This window comes from Aspergillus pseudodeflectus (genome assembly GCF_044049435.1).
Source record: "Aspergillus pseudodeflectus strain CBS 756.74 chromosome Unknown BJX68scaffold_6, whole genome shotgun sequence".
In the NCBI taxonomy this organism is placed as follows: domain Eukaryota; kingdom Fungi; phylum Ascomycota; class Eurotiomycetes; order Eurotiales; family Aspergillaceae; genus Aspergillus; species Aspergillus pseudodeflectus.
Genome location: NW_027263782.1, coordinates 440,403 through 455,719, shown reverse-complemented (window position 1 = coordinate 455,719; position 15,317 = coordinate 440,403). Strand labels below are relative to the sequence as shown.

The 15,317-nt window shown below is 51.2% G+C and overlaps 8 protein-coding genes across 8 annotated transcripts in view; 3 read left to right on the top strand and 5 right to left on the bottom strand.

Moving 5' to 3' along the window:
* Nucleotides 1-13: 13 nt before the first annotated feature.
* On the bottom strand, nt 14-2,588 carry BJX68DRAFT_228958 (NOT2/NOT3/NOT5 family protein). The gene is made up of 7 exons (XM_071038943.1): nt 2,447-2,588; nt 2,000-2,107; nt 1,790-1,934; nt 1,161-1,690; nt 807-1,104; nt 398-752; nt 14-338 (listed from the first exon to the last, which is right to left on the bottom strand). The coding sequence occupies exons 1-7, from the start codon at nt 2,457-2,459 to the stop codon at nt 246-248; spliced, it is 1,542 nt and encodes a 513-aa protein (XP_070903044.1). The 5' UTR covers nt 2,460-2,588; the 3' UTR covers nt 14-245.
* A 499-nt stretch (nt 2,589-3,087) lies between these two features.
* On the top strand, nt 3,088-4,127 carry mrpl4 (mitochondrial 54S ribosomal protein uL29m). Its single transcript, XM_071038942.1, has 3 exons — nt 3,088-3,500; nt 3,562-3,728; nt 3,791-4,127. The coding sequence occupies exons 1-3, from the start codon at nt 3,125-3,127 to the stop codon at nt 3,935-3,937; spliced, it is 690 nt and encodes a 229-aa protein (XP_070903043.1). The 5' UTR covers nt 3,088-3,124; the 3' UTR covers nt 3,938-4,127.
* On the bottom strand, nt 4,092-5,328 carry BJX68DRAFT_228951 (uncharacterized protein). Its single transcript, XM_071038941.1, has one exon. It carries the CDS (start codon nt 4,783-4,785, stop codon nt 4,273-4,275), a length of 513 nt encoding a protein of 170 aa, XP_070903042.1. The 5' UTR covers nt 4,786-5,328; the 3' UTR covers nt 4,092-4,272.
* Nucleotides 5,329-5,360: 32 nt separating this feature from the next.
* Nucleotides 5,361-7,532, top strand: BJX68DRAFT_228950 (secretory pathway gdp dissociation inhibitor). The gene is made up of 8 exons (XM_071038940.1): nt 5,361-5,551; nt 5,610-5,634; nt 5,692-5,751; nt 5,812-5,839; nt 5,898-6,243; nt 6,294-6,848; nt 6,897-7,154; nt 7,212-7,532. Exons 1-8 carry the CDS (start codon nt 5,506-5,508, stop codon nt 7,298-7,300), a joined length of 1,407 nt encoding a protein of 468 aa, XP_070903041.1. The 5' UTR covers nt 5,361-5,505; the 3' UTR covers nt 7,301-7,532.
* Nucleotides 7,533-7,541: 9 nt separating this feature from the next.
* Nucleotides 7,542-8,365, bottom strand: BJX68DRAFT_228947 (PaaI family thioesterase). The gene is made up of 2 exons (XM_071038939.1): nt 8,149-8,365; nt 7,542-8,062 (listed from the first exon to the last, which is right to left on the bottom strand). Exons 1-2 carry the CDS (start codon nt 8,251-8,253, stop codon nt 7,643-7,645), a joined length of 525 nt encoding a protein of 174 aa, XP_070903040.1. The 5' UTR covers nt 8,254-8,365; the 3' UTR covers nt 7,542-7,642.
* Nucleotides 8,366-8,517: 152 nt separating this feature from the next.
* BJX68DRAFT_177873 (lytic polysaccharide monooxygenase auxiliary activity family 9 protein) lies at nt 8,518-9,654 on the bottom strand. Its single transcript, XM_071037160.1, has 2 exons — nt 9,156-9,654; nt 8,518-9,093 (listed from the first exon to the last, which is right to left on the bottom strand). The coding sequence occupies exons 1-2, from the start codon at nt 9,466-9,468 to the stop codon at nt 8,606-8,608; spliced, it is 801 nt and encodes a 266-aa protein (XP_070903039.1). The 5' UTR covers nt 9,469-9,654; the 3' UTR covers nt 8,518-8,605.
* A 731-nt stretch (nt 9,655-10,385) lies between these two features.
* BJX68DRAFT_228943 (CDC73 C-terminal domain-containing protein) lies at nt 10,386-12,175 on the top strand. Its single transcript, XM_071038938.1, has 2 exons — nt 10,386-11,119; nt 11,175-12,175. The coding sequence occupies exons 1-2, from the start codon at nt 10,457-10,459 to the stop codon at nt 11,907-11,909; spliced, it is 1,398 nt and encodes a 465-aa protein (XP_070903038.1). The 5' UTR covers nt 10,386-10,456; the 3' UTR covers nt 11,910-12,175.
* A 25-nt stretch (nt 12,176-12,200) lies between these two features.
* The window catches only part of flbA (developmental regulator FlbA), a 3,129-nt gene continuing 12 nt past the window's right edge, over nt 12,201-15,317 (bottom strand). The window contains exons 1-4 of the mRNA XM_071038937.1: nt 14,555-15,317; nt 13,350-14,478; nt 13,107-13,294; nt 12,201-13,053 (exon numbers count right to left, since the gene is read on the bottom strand). The exon at nt 14,555-15,317 is cut by the window's right edge and continues 12 nt beyond it. Coding sequence (XP_070903037.1) covers nt 12,904-13,053; nt 13,107-13,294; nt 13,350-14,478; nt 14,555-15,253 — 2,166 coding nt within the window. The 5' untranslated portion in view covers nt 15,254-15,317 and the 3' untranslated portion in view covers nt 12,201-12,903. The remainder of the gene's footprint in view (nt 13,054-13,106; nt 13,295-13,349; nt 14,479-14,554) is intronic.

The window sequence follows — 15,317 nt, the reverse complement described above, 5'->3', positions numbered from 1 at the left end:
GAGGAATGACGAGTCGGACGGAATGCCTGGTAGCACCTCTCCCTGACGGAAGCAGTGCTACAGGCTATGCAAATCATGAATTTGGTTTCGATAGATACCCTATTTACCGATGTGCCATATGATAAATTGAGTAGAGAAACGCCTCGTCTCCCAGCAAGCACGGTAACACCCAGATGACCATAAGTAAATGGGAAGTGAACCTAACGCCGTACTGGTCCTATTCCTTATCGTACTCAACAAAATCCTCATGAACCATGATGCGGAAATCCAACTCGCGAAAGGGTACGGTTCGGATCCATCCGGTTGTCTAGATCCTCGTACCGAAGAATAAACTCACGCTGGGCAGAATTATTAGACCAAAGACACAAAACTAGAGCAAAAAAGGAGTGCAACATACCCTAACTTTCTTCCAGCTAGCGGGGTCCCATAACAGATAGACACCCCGCTCGCTCACGCCCCTTTCTACATCCACAGGGCCAGGGTACGCCTCGTCTCGCGTTAACCAACACCGTTCAATCTTGTGATACCTCCATTTCCGGCCCATCAGCTCCTCCGCTGCAACTTCTTGCATGACATCTCGAGGCATGCTGTAGAAGATGTAGAACAGAGTCTCGTCGCTGAAACTGGGGATCCTCGACTGGAGGGGTTGCACATTCGCCACACTATAGCAAGCTGGAAGAGCAAAATCCTGCTCCAGCGGTATCCCTGGTACCGAGGCAACAAAAGGAGAAACAAATGACGAATGTAATGGTCTTGAGCTTAATATTAGTCATGCCCTAGAGCCAAGAGTTAGGGGGCAAACATACTCTGGTTGATTCAGATCCAACCCCAGTGTCATCAAATCCTGGCCGACAGCGAGACTGGCAACATCCGCACTATCACTATGGATCATCCGAAGTAGGCCTGCCAGCCCGAATTTATCAAGCTCGCTCATATCAGCTAAAGATTGTTGTTCCGCCCCCGAGTCTTGCGACGGCCGACTTAATGCTTGAGCAGGTACCGGTTGTTGTGGGCCAGGTATCGCAGCAGTACTTGGATCTTCTTTATCATGGCTTGTGACTCCGTTTGTGGGAGGATTAACTGGCGACCGTGATGAAGCGATTCCTATAGAACGTAATTAGCACCCAAAAGGCCTATCCCCAATTGTTGCCGCATCATACCCGATGATACCGGTGCTACCGGTGACGTTATCCGTTCCTGGCCAGCAGCTATCGACGCTGACATTATATTGCGACTCTGAGTTGGCTGGCCTTGACTCGCGCCGGAGAACTGCAGGTTGGCATTGAAGCCCCCAAATCCGGCGCCCTGCATAAGAGAGCCCCTCCGATCTTGACCAAGGTCCGCAGTCACGTTCCGGCCGAGGGGAGGAAATTCATCGATATTTCCTGTTTGCGGTTGCGCACCACCACCTAGTTGCCCGCTGATGCCCTGCCCCCCGTTTCTGTAATCGTCTAGGCGACTGGCAAATTGGGACCCGGACGGGAATACATCGTCATGAGAGGCCTGGTTTTGTTGTGACGGAATATGCGTTTGCGTTTGCGGTCCCCGCGAAGGAGGTTGAGAAGTGGGATGTTGCTGTCTCTGAACCGGGGTCTGTTGCACGCCACGCTGGCTAGCGTTCGCCCATACCAAATGCGCCTGATTTTGCGCCTGTGATTGCGAAGATGCTCCGGATAATGAGGGGAAATCCCTAGACGCAACAGACAGAAAGAATTTAGTGGTGAACTCGGTGGGTTTCAATAGCCCGTGGAAACCAAATTCCCCGAAGCAATTAAGAGGTCACACTCACGACAGATCGAGAGGAGTAGACGGTTGAGACCCGCTGAGGCTCTGCGCAAAAGTTCCCATTGTTCCGATGTTGCGTTGTTGGTTACCCTGTATCCCTCCCGGTGTGCCACTCACGGGTAGGTTGAAATTCCAGTTCGCTCCGCTACCTGTAGATCCCCCCAGTGTCAATTTCGAAGGTAACCGTAGCAACCAACCAAGCGGGGCATCATACTTAATTTACCGTTGGGTAGTCGTGTGGAGGCTAAAGTCGCATTTCGAGCTTGAGCTTGCTGCTGTGCGGGGAAGCCTGACATGGCTCGTAGAGGCTGTGGGCCTGGTCCTGGTGCGTCAGAAGAGCGTCAGCGATATCACTCAATATTTCATATGAGCTTGAGTGGCGGAGCGGCCGTCTCTATCAAGCTGTAGGAGGGCCAGTTCGCGAGAGAAGAGGTGCGAAGTGCGTCGGTCGCAGACGGAGGAACCATGTATGTGACGGGTTTGCAATTGAAACGAGCGATATAAGGGAAAAGGCCCTCCTTCACACCGAGCCTCTCGGAGATGATCAGGCAGCTTGTAGATGGTGTTTGCACCAGGAACCCCGGACAACATGAGATCACAGGCGGACTGAGCATCGCCCAGACCACAAAGGAGATGAAGGGAACAAACGAGATTGACGAACCTGGCCTATTCATGACGGGTTATCAGTCGATGAGGGCTGTTGATGTGTGGATATTCTGGAGGATAGAGTGTCGAGACTAGATTTGCCTGTCGAGAGCCTTGAGCATCAAGGAATAGAGTTGTTTCCGGGATGTTACTTTTGCCCACACTTGTTGCGACGGCTCTGGAAAGCAAGTGGAGTGGAAGGCTGCAAACGCGCGCTTGGAACATGTGCACAGACCTTAGCCGCCAACCACCTCTTCTTGCAGCTAAGTGTTACAGCATCCTCTGATTTAGCCATGCCTTGACTATTTACAATGGATCTAATAGACGAGTACAGTGCAACTAACGTATATCTATGGGTGTTACCCAACTACCTTTGTGTCCCCGTGCTGATCGCGATGAGACGCGCTAATGATGACCTCAAGTCCTGATGACTTGCTCATTCATAGGAGAAAATAGAACCACATGAATAGCTCCAAATGGCTTGAAAAAAATACTATTTAGGATCTATCATTCTCATATACCAAGCAACAACACAATCCCAAGCTCTCACCGTATGTACGATTATCGCGGTTGCTGAGACTCCCGCTGTGATCACGTGATCTAGCCGCGGAAAAGTCGGCGTCCGCTAGAACCCCAGAAAAGGATCACAACCTCCGACTGCGTTCGTCCAAACCAATCCGCCATTGTGGCCACCATGCACCGTCAGTCTATTGCGCGACTGGCTCGCCAGTCCGGGGCGTTCCCGCTGGCGGAATTGCCCCCTCCATACCTTGCGCCCTCGCTCCATTTCCCCCTGAATCGGCTATCTGTCCAGAGCTCGAACTTTTCGTCCACCGCAGCGACCACAAAGAATTACACCAAGGACCGTGATCTGAACAAGTCTCGTGGTGTATCCGCTATCCACCGTACCGGACCCAGGTTCAGACTTGGAGTGTCGAAATACCCATTGCCCACGCCTGTTGCCCCCGAGAAGCTTGAGAAACGCGATGCGACCCCGAACCATGGCCTTTGGGGCTTCTTCCCGCCGGACCATACTGCGCTGAGCACACCGAGCTACGACGTTGCTCACGGTTAGTTCTTAATCTTCTTGGTATTCCCATTCGTGCAATCTTGCTTACTCTTAATCAACAGGCCGATCCTGGTCGATCCAAGAACTCCGTGAAAAGTCCTGGGAAGACCTCCACAGCCTTTGGTGGGTCTGTCTCAAGGAACGCAATCGCATAGCCACATCCAGCATGGAACGGAAACGCTTGAAGGCCGGTTACGGAAAGTGGGAGGCCCAGCAACGAGCGGCAGTAGTAAGTCTTGCACGGCCGTGGCCTTTGGAGATCAAGCGGGACAAGGCTAACGATTATCATAGATCCGTGTTACACAGAAGGGAATCCAGCACGTTCTCAGAGAGAGGTGGTATGCTTGGGAAGATGCCCGGAGGCTCTACAAATCGGGGTACCGACCCCAGGATGCCAACGAGGAGGTAATCGACGAGACTGTTGAGGAGAGCCGATAGGGGCCAGTTGACAGGGCATGATATGGCCTCGCTCTACAAAACTTCTCTTAGAAGATAACGTATCATATCAACTTTGTACTCTATCCACATGTAGCATTATCGATTTCAATAGTTACTGTTTTTACCGAGCACCAGAACATCTGGGTATGACCTAAAGACTTATTATTCAAACTATGGCAAAATAAGCAGGCTAAATATGTATATCAACCATTTACAGACGAGCGAAAGATCGTCAGATTAAATCATTTTTGATATCCAACATCTCAAACATAAGCAATAAAACTCAAGTACATACTGAAATGGAGATAGACCAGCCGTCTCTGTTACCGATGCTCCTAATTGTTGTCATGGATAATCCGGATGGCCTCATAACAACCCTTGTAATGGGATATGCCAGCCCTCGCCATGAACCACTCGAGGCGCTCCAGATTCGGATGATCTGTCTGCTTAGGAAGTATAGTCTTCCAGTCACTCAACGATGGAGTCCGGTCTTCGAAAAGCAGGGCCTCGAGTTCTTTATCCACCTTGGCATTCAATGGAAGGTCCACCAAGAAGCTCATCCAGAGGAATGGCTCGTCCTCCATTGAAAATTGATGGCACTGGAAATGGCCGCATACAAGGACGGGTCGCTTGAAATGTGCAGCCAGTGCTTTGACCAGCTCATCCTGCAGGTGCGAGGTGTACTCGGTTGGATCCCCGTCGTACCGGTAAACGAACTGGCACTTGAAGACCACAGGGTACGTGTCTTCGGGGTAGTAGAGGCACCTTTTGGGGACTCCGTCATCTCGAAGCTGTTGGCGGTGTACGGAGCAATGAAGGCACGAGCGTCCGTTGCTTTCGCAGCTCATTGTGGAATGTTGCGCTTGAAATCTATATAGGTATTGTTAAGGTAGAAGAGGAATTAATACTCCCTGTGATCACAAGCCGGGGTTGGAGATTATAAGAAGAGCTGGATCTGAACAAGCCCTAGAAAAGAAAGGCCTTTCATTTCATTGTTGCTGATTTGATCCATTGCTGCTGCGTGTATCGCGAACTTTGTCTTTTGTTCGGCTCCTCAAACTCAAAGAACGATGACACAGTAGATATCATGTCACTCCTTTCAATTGATAAAACCAAGATTAATGGACCAATTACCTCATTAATGAAAGAATCATAAGCTTGGGACCCCATTGTACCCGCAGAGGGTCTCCTTGATATCGCGAAAAAGGGGCAGGAGAACTCAGGAGGTTGACTTGGGTAGGATACTGATCGCATGGGTGTAACGTTATTGGCTAGAGGAAGCCTGAAGCCCTGGACTATTTCTCAGAGACATATAGACAGATACTAGTGGATGTGTGGCGGAGAGCTCCAAGCTCTTGTCGGTGCTATGGCGATGATGATCCGCGGGGTTTCCACCACTCCAGGAGTTGGCCTCGACTGACGGCCTCCTTTCCCACCTCAAAACTCACCGCTAAGCTCCAAGCACCACCTCTCTCCGCATCCTCTCATTCTTCCCCTCTTCTCTCTAACACCTGCTATTTTTTCCATAATTCCGGGTCCAGTTGTCCCTCCCATCATTACCCTTCACTATGGATGAGATCGCCCCCGAATATGATGTTGTCGTCCTCGGCACTGGTACGTTCCACTCTAGCTACCCCGCTACTTGACGCCAGAAGCTCATAACCACCTCCAGGCTTGACGGAATGTGTGCTTTCCGGGTAGGAGTTTTTCTAGCCATCTTTTATCCACCTTTCATTAATTCCTTTTGAATGCAGTGTGCTCAGTGTCAAGGGCAACAAGGTGCTTCACATCGATCGCAACGATCACTATGGAGGGTGAGTTGGCAACCCCACTCCGGAGCTCTCTGACAACCAACCCGCTAACATTCTGTCCAGCGAAGCTGCCTCGGTCAACATCGAAACCGTAAGTCGGAGCAATTGTATCGTGTATGGTCATCGCTAATGTCTCGTTTCTCCTCCAGCTCTTTAAGAAGTACGGCAACGTCCGCCCCGGCGAGGAGCCCTGGAAGAAGTATGGCCGCGTCAACGACTGGAACATCGACCTGGTGCCCAAGCTGTTGATGGCCAACGGCGAGTTGACGAACATTCTGGTTTCCACCGACGTGACGCGATACCTCGAGTTCAAGCAGATTGCCGGCAGCTATGTTCAGCAAGGAAAGGGCCCTAAGGCTACAGTGGCCAAGGTCCCTTCGGATGCCAACGAAGCTCTGCGCTCGTCTCTCATGGGCTTGTTCGAGAAGCGAAGGGCAAAGAAATTCCTGGAATGGGTTGGTGAGTTCAAGGAGAACGACCCATCTACTCACCAAGGTGTGTATCGCCCCAATCTGAATGTCCGGCGGCATGCTAAGGTCATCCAGGTTTGAACATTGCTACCTGCACAATGAAGGAAGTCTACGACAAGTTCTCCCTGGAGGAGAACACCCGCGACTTTGTTGGCCACTCGATGGCTCTGTACCAGACCGACGACTACATCAACACCTCCGGAATGGCTACTGACGCTATCAACCGCATCCGTCTGTATGTCAACTCGATGGCTCGGTACGGAAAGTCACCATACATCTACCCCCTTTACGGTCTCGGGGAGCTGCCCCAGGGCTTTGCTCGTCTCTCGGCCATCTACGGAGGTACCTATATGCTTAACACGACCGTCGACGACGTCCTCTACGATGAGAGTGGCAAGGTTTCCGGCATCAAGGCGACCATGAAGGACCGCGATGACAACGGCGAGACGATGAAGTTTGAGACCAAGACAAAGAAGATTATTGCCGACCCATCGTACTTCCCCGGAAAGGCTAGGGTTACCGGCCACCTGCTGAAGGCTATTTGCATTCTTAAGCACCCCATCGACAAGACAGACGGCAGCGACTCCCTGCAGCTGATTATTCCCCAATCGCAGGTTGGCAGGAAGCGCGGTAAGTGCCCATCAAGTAATTATTGGGCTATCGGCTAAGTTGAGTTAGATATCTACATTGCTATGGTTTCATCAGCGCACAATGTCTGCCCCAAGGGCTACTATATCGCTATAGTGTCCACTATCGCCGAGACAGAGGCCAACCACCACTTGGAGCTAGAGCCAGGGTTCGAGCGTCTGGGTGAGATCGAAGAGAAGTTCTTCCCTCCTCCCATCCCGCTCTACGAGCCTCTTGAGGATGGCCGCAACGACAACATCTTTATCTCGAAGAGCTACGACGCCACATCCCACTTTGAGACCACAACCGGTGAGTTGCTTTGATTATGCATGATTTTAGTAAAGTATATTAACTAATCTTGGATAGATGACGTGCGGGACATCTACCGTCGTGCGGCTGGCGAAGAGCTTGTTGTCGAGGGTCTTCGGGAAGGCCAGACCCTTGCGGAGGAGTAGACTACCTCACTGTGGAGGCATTAATATACTGTCGCTTTGGATGCTTTTGAATTGAGCCATAATATCCTCTGTCCTTCTTTTCCACGTGTCGCCTGTATTAAGTTTGGTATCCGCGTACTCTTCTTGGACGACTGCTCACCTGGCCATCGCACTGGTGTATCTCTACTGTAAAAATAACATCAGAGCAGTAGACAGGACCAAACAAGCAATGAAATTATATCACATTCTCTAACTTAGGGATCATTTCATGACAGTAACCCCAGAGTCTAACTCTATACATACCTAGTACCTATCCCTCTAAAAGAAAAGCAACCATCCCCAATCATATACAAATAATCAAACTCACAACTTCCCCCTGTCCCCTTCAAAATCCCCATCCGTATTCGCCTTCTCATGATCCGAAACCATACAAACACCCCCATCTTCAAGCCTCACAATCTCACTCCGCATAAGGGCTAACCTCCTCCCAACATGCACAACCCTCGACGTCAACCGCACCGTCGTCCCCACCGGGACAGGCCGAATGTACGTGACGTCGAGATGCCGACTCACGCCTCCGTAAGCGAATAGACCCGGTTTCGAGACCCCGATCAGGATCATGGAGGAGAGCACGTCGAAGAGCGTCGCGGCGCATCCACCGTGCAGGTTGCCCAGCATGTTGCAGTGTTTCGGCGCGATGGTGAGCAGGTAGTTGACTTGGGGCGGGGACTGTGTGGCGGATTCGAATGTTAGGCGGAGGGCTTGGGTGTCTATGTCCCAGCCCTTATTTTTTTAGAAGATTCAACGTGTTAGTATGGTTGGATGGATATTGTTGTTGTTGGAATGGGGGTAAAGCGGGGGTTGGGTACCTCTGTATCATGTGTCCCCAAGCGCTGCGAAATCTCGTATACTTTCTGCTCGAACTCGTCGAGTGGTCTCGAGGGGGCGAGGACGGCAGGTGGGTTGGATGCCATTTTGGCTTCTACTTCGGGGTATCGTCTTATTTTCTTACTGAGAAACAGGAAAGTCAGGGATGAGGTTGAGATATGTTCATGTTAGTTCTCGGGGTCGTATTGGATTTGCCGAGGTTGCGACGGCTGTAATCTGGGGTTCAAGGCCCCGGCCGGACTTAGGTCGGGGAGGTCGCTTACCTACTCCGTATAGTCTGTCTAGATAGGTTAATAGTTGTAGTGATGTGCTAGGAAGACACTTCGATTTCCAGTCATGAACTAACTACACGACAAACTATGTACATTTCGAAGGAAAGCGAGGCAGACCCGCCTGCCTAATATTTACACCCACCAACAGTCATCTCCTAACTCAAGCCTATGCCGTGGCACCAGGAACGATAGCAGTCCCAGTAGCGGTGATTGCAGAAGTAGCCTGCGAAGCCGGAGTCGCACCAGCAATCAGACTAGGTCCAGGGATGGTATACGTCAAGGGATTATAGATATCGACCAGGATACCGGGGTCCGTTGAGGTATACAGCTCGGTGCCGAGAACTCCCTCAGGCTGAGCCGTTCCACTCCCTGTAATTTGCAGATTGATACACTGCATGTAGTTTTGGGCGCCGCCCTCGGTGTGCGCACCATGGAGAGCGATCAGCTCATGGCGGAGGACGTAGTTGCCCGGCGCGATGTTCTCAGGTATCTGGACGAGCCAAGCGCTGTTGTTGTCGATAAGCTCGTCTGTGGCCCAGTATCCGGGAACGGATGAGCCGTCGATAAGCCCGACTTCGGAGATTTTGAAGAACTCCAATGTTGTCTTATCGACCGTCTGGCAGCTCGAGCCGCAGTTCGCAAGGTAGTCGATCACTGCGTTATGACATATCAGCTCGATGCGCTTGCACTTAATGTTGAGCGAGAAGGAAACTCACCTGGCCCATGGTGTGTCTCAGGCCAAACGGTCCACTGGAGGCTGAGGCTATCGCCAGCAGTGACCGGGATAGAGCCCTTGCCATTCACGGCGTCAAGATGACAGATAATGTCAGGGTCGGCGTAGCCGTTCTCAGGGAAGCCTCCTCCAGTGTTAGGCGTGCCCCACGACGCTACCAACGGAGGTTCTCCCATGTAAGGGAAGGAGTTGATGTTCCATCCCTCATAGGACACGCCGTTCACAACGATATTGGTGATATGGCCATGGCCAAGCACACGAGAGGCGAAGATGCCAGCAAGAAGGATGCGCGACATGGCTCAAAGACGAGAAGCAAGCAGCAAAGCTAGGAACAGGCAGGCAGGCAATGGCAAGCCATAGTATTTGGATCAATCATCCGATTTATACCCTGTCTTCTTTATCGCGCTGTAATTCCCTAATTTCCTAATATCCGGGTCTTCTGACACATTATTCACGGATATTTCACCGTCAAGCCAGGGTAAAACATGTAGAGAGGATGTCAATTTCAACTGAGCAACAGCTGACTGGATGGCCGTGCCTTGGCGTACATCGACTTATATAGGATGAAACGGCAAAGTGTAGAACGGCAGAGACTCCGATGCAAAAGGAGTATGCCCCAGGTTTATCATTTCTTCAGCAGACCCGCCCAGCAGCCCTGCAATCAACTACATGCTGTTTGCAATACGTGGAATCACAACACTGCGTGAGTATTGCAAACCCGAGGGACATTGTTTGCACACGAAGTTGCGCTTTCGCTCGATGTTCTTAGAGCCATCTCAGAACTGATCGGGAATACGGGAGAAACGCCGACGCTCTAGTCACTCACGAATGATACCATCAGTTTGCTCCAATCACCAGATAGAGCCGTTTTCGATAGTTGTCCGTCCGATCGAGAAGCCAATCCCTTGTCTCAGGGTGGTAGAACGAACGCAGACATCCATCGGCGAGAAAGCAAGTATAGAAAGAACATTTTGATAGTGAGCTGTTATGCTATGGTCGATCCCGTTGGACATGCAGACCAGTTATTGCTAGATAGGCAGGCGACTGACATATTCTTCGTGAAGAGGGTTCCGTGTCGAGATGACAACAAGGAATGGGGTTCGACGTTGGAGGTGAAGGAAAGTCGATGCGGCTGGCCGCATACCACGTGACGTGGTCGTTCGTCTGAAATGAAGCTCAAGTCCGGCAGCCACATTACTTTCGTCCAACTCGACCTTCCCCGAATTCGTTGCGCACGAGCTCATATTTGAGCCACTCGGAGTGTCAGCGCATCTGCCATTTATCATGGCTACTGATCCTTCTCTCCAGGATCCCCTCCTGGCCCTTCGTCGCTCAATTGCGGCCGGAAGCTTGCCCACCGCGACAACTTCATCCGACCTCTCAGCTGAGAATGCCACCGACGACCTGGCGAAAGCCACCCACCTATACTTTCAACATCCTCTACCGCAGGCCATTGCTCTAAATACGCCGACGCGGTTCATCTCCAGCTCCTCCGAATCCCCTGTCGACCTCCGCGGTATCTTCTTCGCGTATCAGAAAAAGGATGTTGCGATTCCAGAGTACATTACCTCAGTGCAGGAACTGAACGAGGCACTTGCGCAAAAGGAGCGCGGCGAAGGCGTGCCAGATGAAAAGGCGCAGAACCTGTCGTTCGTCGAGCGCTTGGATCTCATCACTTGGTTGGAGGGCGCCTCGGACGAAAGTGAATATATCAAGCCGTTGGAAGGTGTCACCGGTGTACCTTCGTCGGCGGCTCAGGCTCAGGCATCGGCCAACGTCGCCTCTGGCGCGGCAGGTGTAGCTGCTGCTCCTAGTGGTGCTGCTCCTGCTGCTGGGGCTGCTGCTGGAAAGGGCGGGAAGGTCATTGATCCCAGGCTTCAGGAGATCTATAACGGTGAACGAAAGCTGGGAGACCGCAATAGCGTTCTGCGGGGAATCAAGCATACAGTAAGTCAGATTATCTCTCAGCCGAGAACTGCATATTCTAACCCGAAACAATCAGGACTTTTCGCACGTTCGCAAGATCGCAGAAACCTTCCTCGGCCGCAATCGCTCACGAACAGGCCAATACCCTCCAGGCACAAAGCCCGGAACAAAGCCACACTCCCTAGTCCCAGCACCATCAGCTGGCCTCTCGCAACCCCGCAAAGGCAGCTCAAAGACCCAAGACCCCATCATCCTCCTCTCCCCCTCCGCCTCCTCCCTCATCCGCATGTCAAACGTCCGCTCATTCCTGGGCGACGGTGTATTCGTGCCCCCCGACCATCCAACCCTAGCCAGCCTCAGCGCCTCAACAAACATCCAGTACATCCACCGCCCGCTAACCGGAATTACCGACTCCACATCTTCCTCCCGAGCCGTCAGCTCGCAGTCCAGCTCGCGGAAACCGACGCGCTTCATCCTCGTCGACAGCACTGCAAACTTCAAACCAGACTACTGGCAGCGCCTCGTCGCAGTCTTCACAACCGGCCAGACCTGGCAGTTCAAGTCGTACAAGTGGTCCTCACCCCCGGAACTCTTCAAACACGCTACGGGCGTCTACGTCGGCTGGCGCGGAGAAGATGTCCCTCGTGAAGTCCGCGGTTGGGGTCGTGGCGTGCGCAGCTTCTCCGTTGAACGGTGGGACGACAAGGGCGGTGTGCAGGGTACAGGGCGCTGGCGGGATCGTGAGGTCGTCGAGGGGATCTGGACTGCTATTGAGGAAGGGATGAAGTTGCGTGGGTGGGGGTCCAAGTAAAGCAAATGGCAATGGCAATGGCATCTATCGTTTGAGTTGTGCATGGGCGTTGTGGATTGGCGTTTTTGTCTTATCAACTTTAATTTTTCCATTATATTCATTTTTATTGCATCTTTTTGGGGTGAGATGAGGTTGGTTGGTAGAAGGTACAGACTCTATACCATCGAAACGAATATAAAATGATTTCTTACTCTCTTGGTTTTCACCTAATATCCGTTGGGATATATCTAGACAGGCACAGATACAATGTTGTCCGAAAGTGAGGAACTCTACAGAAAAGCCAAGAACTGCTTTTGTGGTTCTTCAGTGTCTGCATTCATCATACTATGTGTACAGGCATGACAAGTGGAAAATGAATAAGAGGCAAACGAAAACACGAAGGCCATATAATGGCACTCGCTGAACCCTTGAAAATGCAATCAGATGCAAGAATCGATGGCGCAATGCAGTAGTGACATATGACGGGGCATTTACATCTCAAATGTTGTCGTCGGAGGACACACAAAGGAAAATAAAGTTATATGAAACGAGAAGAAAAAAGAAACAGTAGAGAAGAGCTGGAAATAAAAGGAGATAGGTCTTTGAACTCATGCACGTATGCGAAGAAATGGAGAGAAAAAAGAGAAAAGAAAACGCTACTCTAATGCTGCGTAACAAATTATATGTTTCAGCCTTTTGGTCTCCCGGATTGTCTGCGTGCAGGTCATGGGGACATGGGAAATATGCGAGGAATTAACAAAGGAAATAACAAGCTTAACAAAAGGTCAAGCTGCAAGAATCTCTATCACATGATCCGTGGATCATAATATCTTCGTATCTCGTGATGGCTTGGGAAAAAGCGGCCGGGGAATCTGCGTGCTGTATCAAGTGCGAAGGGCGTATCGAAATCAATGCGGAAGGCGTTAAGGGCGGACGTGGTGGAACGTAGCCAGAGGTGAGGTTTCGCCAATCGAAAAAGAAAAGCTTAGCCACCAGCGTCCGTCAATTTTCCTTGTCATTGACGCGCTGAACGGCTCATCGATCGTTCCGGAAGAGGCGCAGGGGTAGGCGAGTAGGATCTTCCACCACCAATCAAATCATCCACATCGTGTTCTGCAAGAATGGCAGAATATTTTGGATCACGCAAGAACTTGGGGACCGAATCCTGGAACACATTAGCATCGAAAGGCGGGGTTTTATGGTCTCGCCAACACTCACACTTGACATTAATTTGAACACTGATGTTTGCGCCATCTCAAACAGCTGTACAACCTCCTGCAAGCTCTTAAGCATAGACTCATCATCTCCCACAGCCTTCGTCATGCGGCTCGCTAAACTGTTGCGCAGCGCGTGATCAATGTTGAGCTCGCAAGGAGATCCTGGTGCTAAGAACGCATTGTAAAGACCTTGCCGAAGAGGGTTAGACAGATCCTATTACTGAGAAAGAATGGACCGGCTTACCATATGCTGCCGCCAATGTTTCCCGTACTGCATCGGGCTTCTTGAAATGGCCAACCTTCTCGTACTTGTGATACTGAGCGGTGAATTCAGAGACATCGATATAGAACGACAAGTTCTCTTCGCAGAGCGAGAAGCGGAGGAATTCTCGGAATAGCAGGCGCAAGGCAGGGTCGTGTAAGATGTGGTTCAGGCGCGCGTTATTTGAATCTTTTGGAATTCCTCGGCTGTCGTAGGTTGTGTTATCGCGAGTCTTATCACGGGCGATCCATCCACAAACTCGCTGGCCGCGATCAGTGACACCGTAAATAGCGTTCTTGGAAGGCTGAAAGGCAACCAGTGAGTTCTCGGGCTGAGGCATGGCACGGTCCTCTTGTAGCACGGTAATCAAGCCATACTTGACGAAAAGTTCCGCGATTAAGACTGTCTCGCGGCGCTCAATAGTAGTCGAACAGTCCATCAACCAGTCAACGGCAGCCTTGCCGTGGAAGGTGTTAGAAAAGACCTTGTCGCCAACTTTACGCTCCTTGGCCATTTTAACCCCAACCAAGCCATTCGAATAATCACTTAGTGAATCTGAATCCGAACTTGAAACACTACTCTTCACATTCGGCCCATCTTGTCCTGCAAAGCGGCGGAAAATAACCTCAATAGTGGCGCGGTCGTGGGACAGCTTATCGGTCTCTGTATCTCGTTCCAAATTTACCAGCTGCATTGTATTGCGAGGCGATTCCAAAACGTCAATCACATGGCGCGCGGTGATGCCGTTTCTTTGGCAGAATCTTTGGAGAATGTTGATACCCTTGGGAGTAAGCTGGTACAGAGCGCCTTTTAACGGAAACATTTGCGAGTATTTGCCGTCCACTGATTCAATGAAGCGAGCATCGACAAAGCGCTGACATACTGAGCGAGCCATTTCCTTGGCCATTGAAAAAGTAGTCGTAGTAGTGGTGGTGACAATACGAGACGGGTCTTTCGGATCTGGCATGCGGTTCGACTGGGAGAACTTGAGAGAGCCCAAGTTGTTGATGGCTTCCTCCGATGTAAATGTGTGGTCATATTTTGTGAATCGTACACGGTGTGAATCCAGTTTCAAGCTGACCATGAGGGTGGAGAACAAGTCCATAAAATCCTATCAAAAGAGACGCTCATCAGTACTTCTCTCTTTTTCAAAGAGACCACGACCACGTCAATGGCGGGGTCAATACCTTTGTGAAGGGACGGTCATCTTCCGTCATACGCAATAGCCTTGAAGATGTTTGATGCATTTTGGCTGGAGATGGGCTACCCGCAGAAGTCGGTCGTTGTTCGACAATGGGGGGAACTAGTTGTATAGTCTGGCGACGCCGTTCGATCGCGGTTTTTGATTGCTCCGTCACTGCTGAGATCGATTCGAACGAAGTAGGGCCCGGTTGCTCGCTGGCGCCGCTACCGTCGAACAATGACAGAGACAGTGGGTTGGCTCCCGGTACTTCGCCGACGCTGAGCTGCGAAGACTTGCGCGAATGCTTTTGGAGACTCCCGGAGGAGGCGGATTGCCGGAGAGGGTAGTTGGCGGTCGAACCGATGGCGGAGAGATTCGCGAGGGCACTAGATGTTTTTTCTCGGGCGAGGGCAGCAAAGGAGCGGCGATTGCGTCGTGAAATCGAACCGATGACTGAGCCTGTAAAGCTGGGTGTGCTCGCGGCGGCAGACGGCGAGACTGTGGGCGGTTCAGATGTAGCGAGATCGGAGGCAACAAAGGACGACGCGGAGGTGAGTGTTGGTAGACCGAAGTCAATCGTTGAAGAGGAAGACGGAACAGCGACAACGACAGCAGAAGAAGACTGGGAGACTGGAGGCTGATATTGCTGTTGGGAGGAGGGAGGGGATCCTTGGTTGAGGGGAGTGGAAGATATGGTTGGCATTGAATAGTGCGAACCAGCAGGGTGGGAAAGGAAAAGGGAAAAAATAAAATAAAATAAAATAAAA

Bases quoted from the DNA above. Each gene is read 5' to 3' on its own strand.
- mrpl4 (XM_071038942.1), top strand. From the start codon at position 3,125: ATGCACCGTCAGTCTATTGCGCGACTGGCTCGCCAGTCCGGGGCGTTC. The intron at 3,501-3,561 runs GTTAGTTCTTAA...CTTAATCAACAG, and splicing joins GAGCTACGACGTTGCTCACG to GCCGATCCTGGTCGATCCAA. The intron at 3,729-3,790 runs GTAAGTCTTGCA...CGATTATCATAG, and splicing joins CCCAGCAACGAGCGGCAGTA to ATCCGTGTTACACAGAAGGG.
- BJX68DRAFT_228950 (XM_071038940.1), top strand. From the start codon at position 5,506: ATGGATGAGATCGCCCCCGAATATGATGTTGTCGTCCTCGGCACTG. The intron at 6,244-6,293 runs GTGTGTATCGCC...AAGGTCATCCAG, and splicing joins CGACCCATCTACTCACCAAG to GTTTGAACATTGCTACCTGC. The intron at 7,155-7,211 runs GTGAGTTGCTTT...AATCTTGGATAG, and splicing joins CCACTTTGAGACCACAACCG to ATGACGTGCGGGACATCTAC.
- BJX68DRAFT_228958 (XM_071038943.1), bottom strand. The intron at 1,935-1,999 runs GTATGATGCCCC...GGGGATCTACAG, and splicing joins ACTACCCAACGGTAAATTAA to GTAGCGGAGCGAACTGGAAT. The intron at 339-397 runs GTATGTTGCACT...AATTCTGCCCAG, and splicing joins CTAGCTGGAAGAAAGTTAGG to CGTGAGTTTATTCTTCGGTA.
- BJX68DRAFT_177873 (XM_071037160.1), bottom strand. From the start codon at position 9,468: ATGTCGCGCATCCTTCTTGCTGGCATCTTCGCCTCTCGTGTGCTTGGC. The intron at 9,094-9,155 runs GTGAGTTTCCTT...GTCATAACGCAG, and splicing joins TGAGACACACCATGGGCCAG to TGATCGACTACCTTGCGAAC.
- BJX68DRAFT_228951 (XM_071038941.1), bottom strand. From the start codon at position 4,785: ATGAGCTGCGAAAGCAACGGACGCTCGTGCCTTCATTGCTCCGTACAC.
- BJX68DRAFT_228947 (XM_071038939.1), bottom strand. From the start codon at position 8,253: ATGGCATCCAACCCACCTGCCGTCCTCGCCCCCTCGAGACCACTCGAC. The intron at 8,063-8,148 runs GTACCCAACCCC...TAAAAAAATAAG, and splicing joins TGGGGACACATGATACAGAG to GGCTGGGACATAGACACCCA.
- BJX68DRAFT_228943 (XM_071038938.1), top strand. From the start codon at position 10,457: ATGGCTACTGATCCTTCTCTCCAGGATCCCCTCCTGGCCCTTCGTCGC. The intron at 11,120-11,174 runs GTAAGTCAGATT...CGAAACAATCAG, and splicing joins TGCGGGGAATCAAGCATACA to GACTTTTCGCACGTTCGCAA.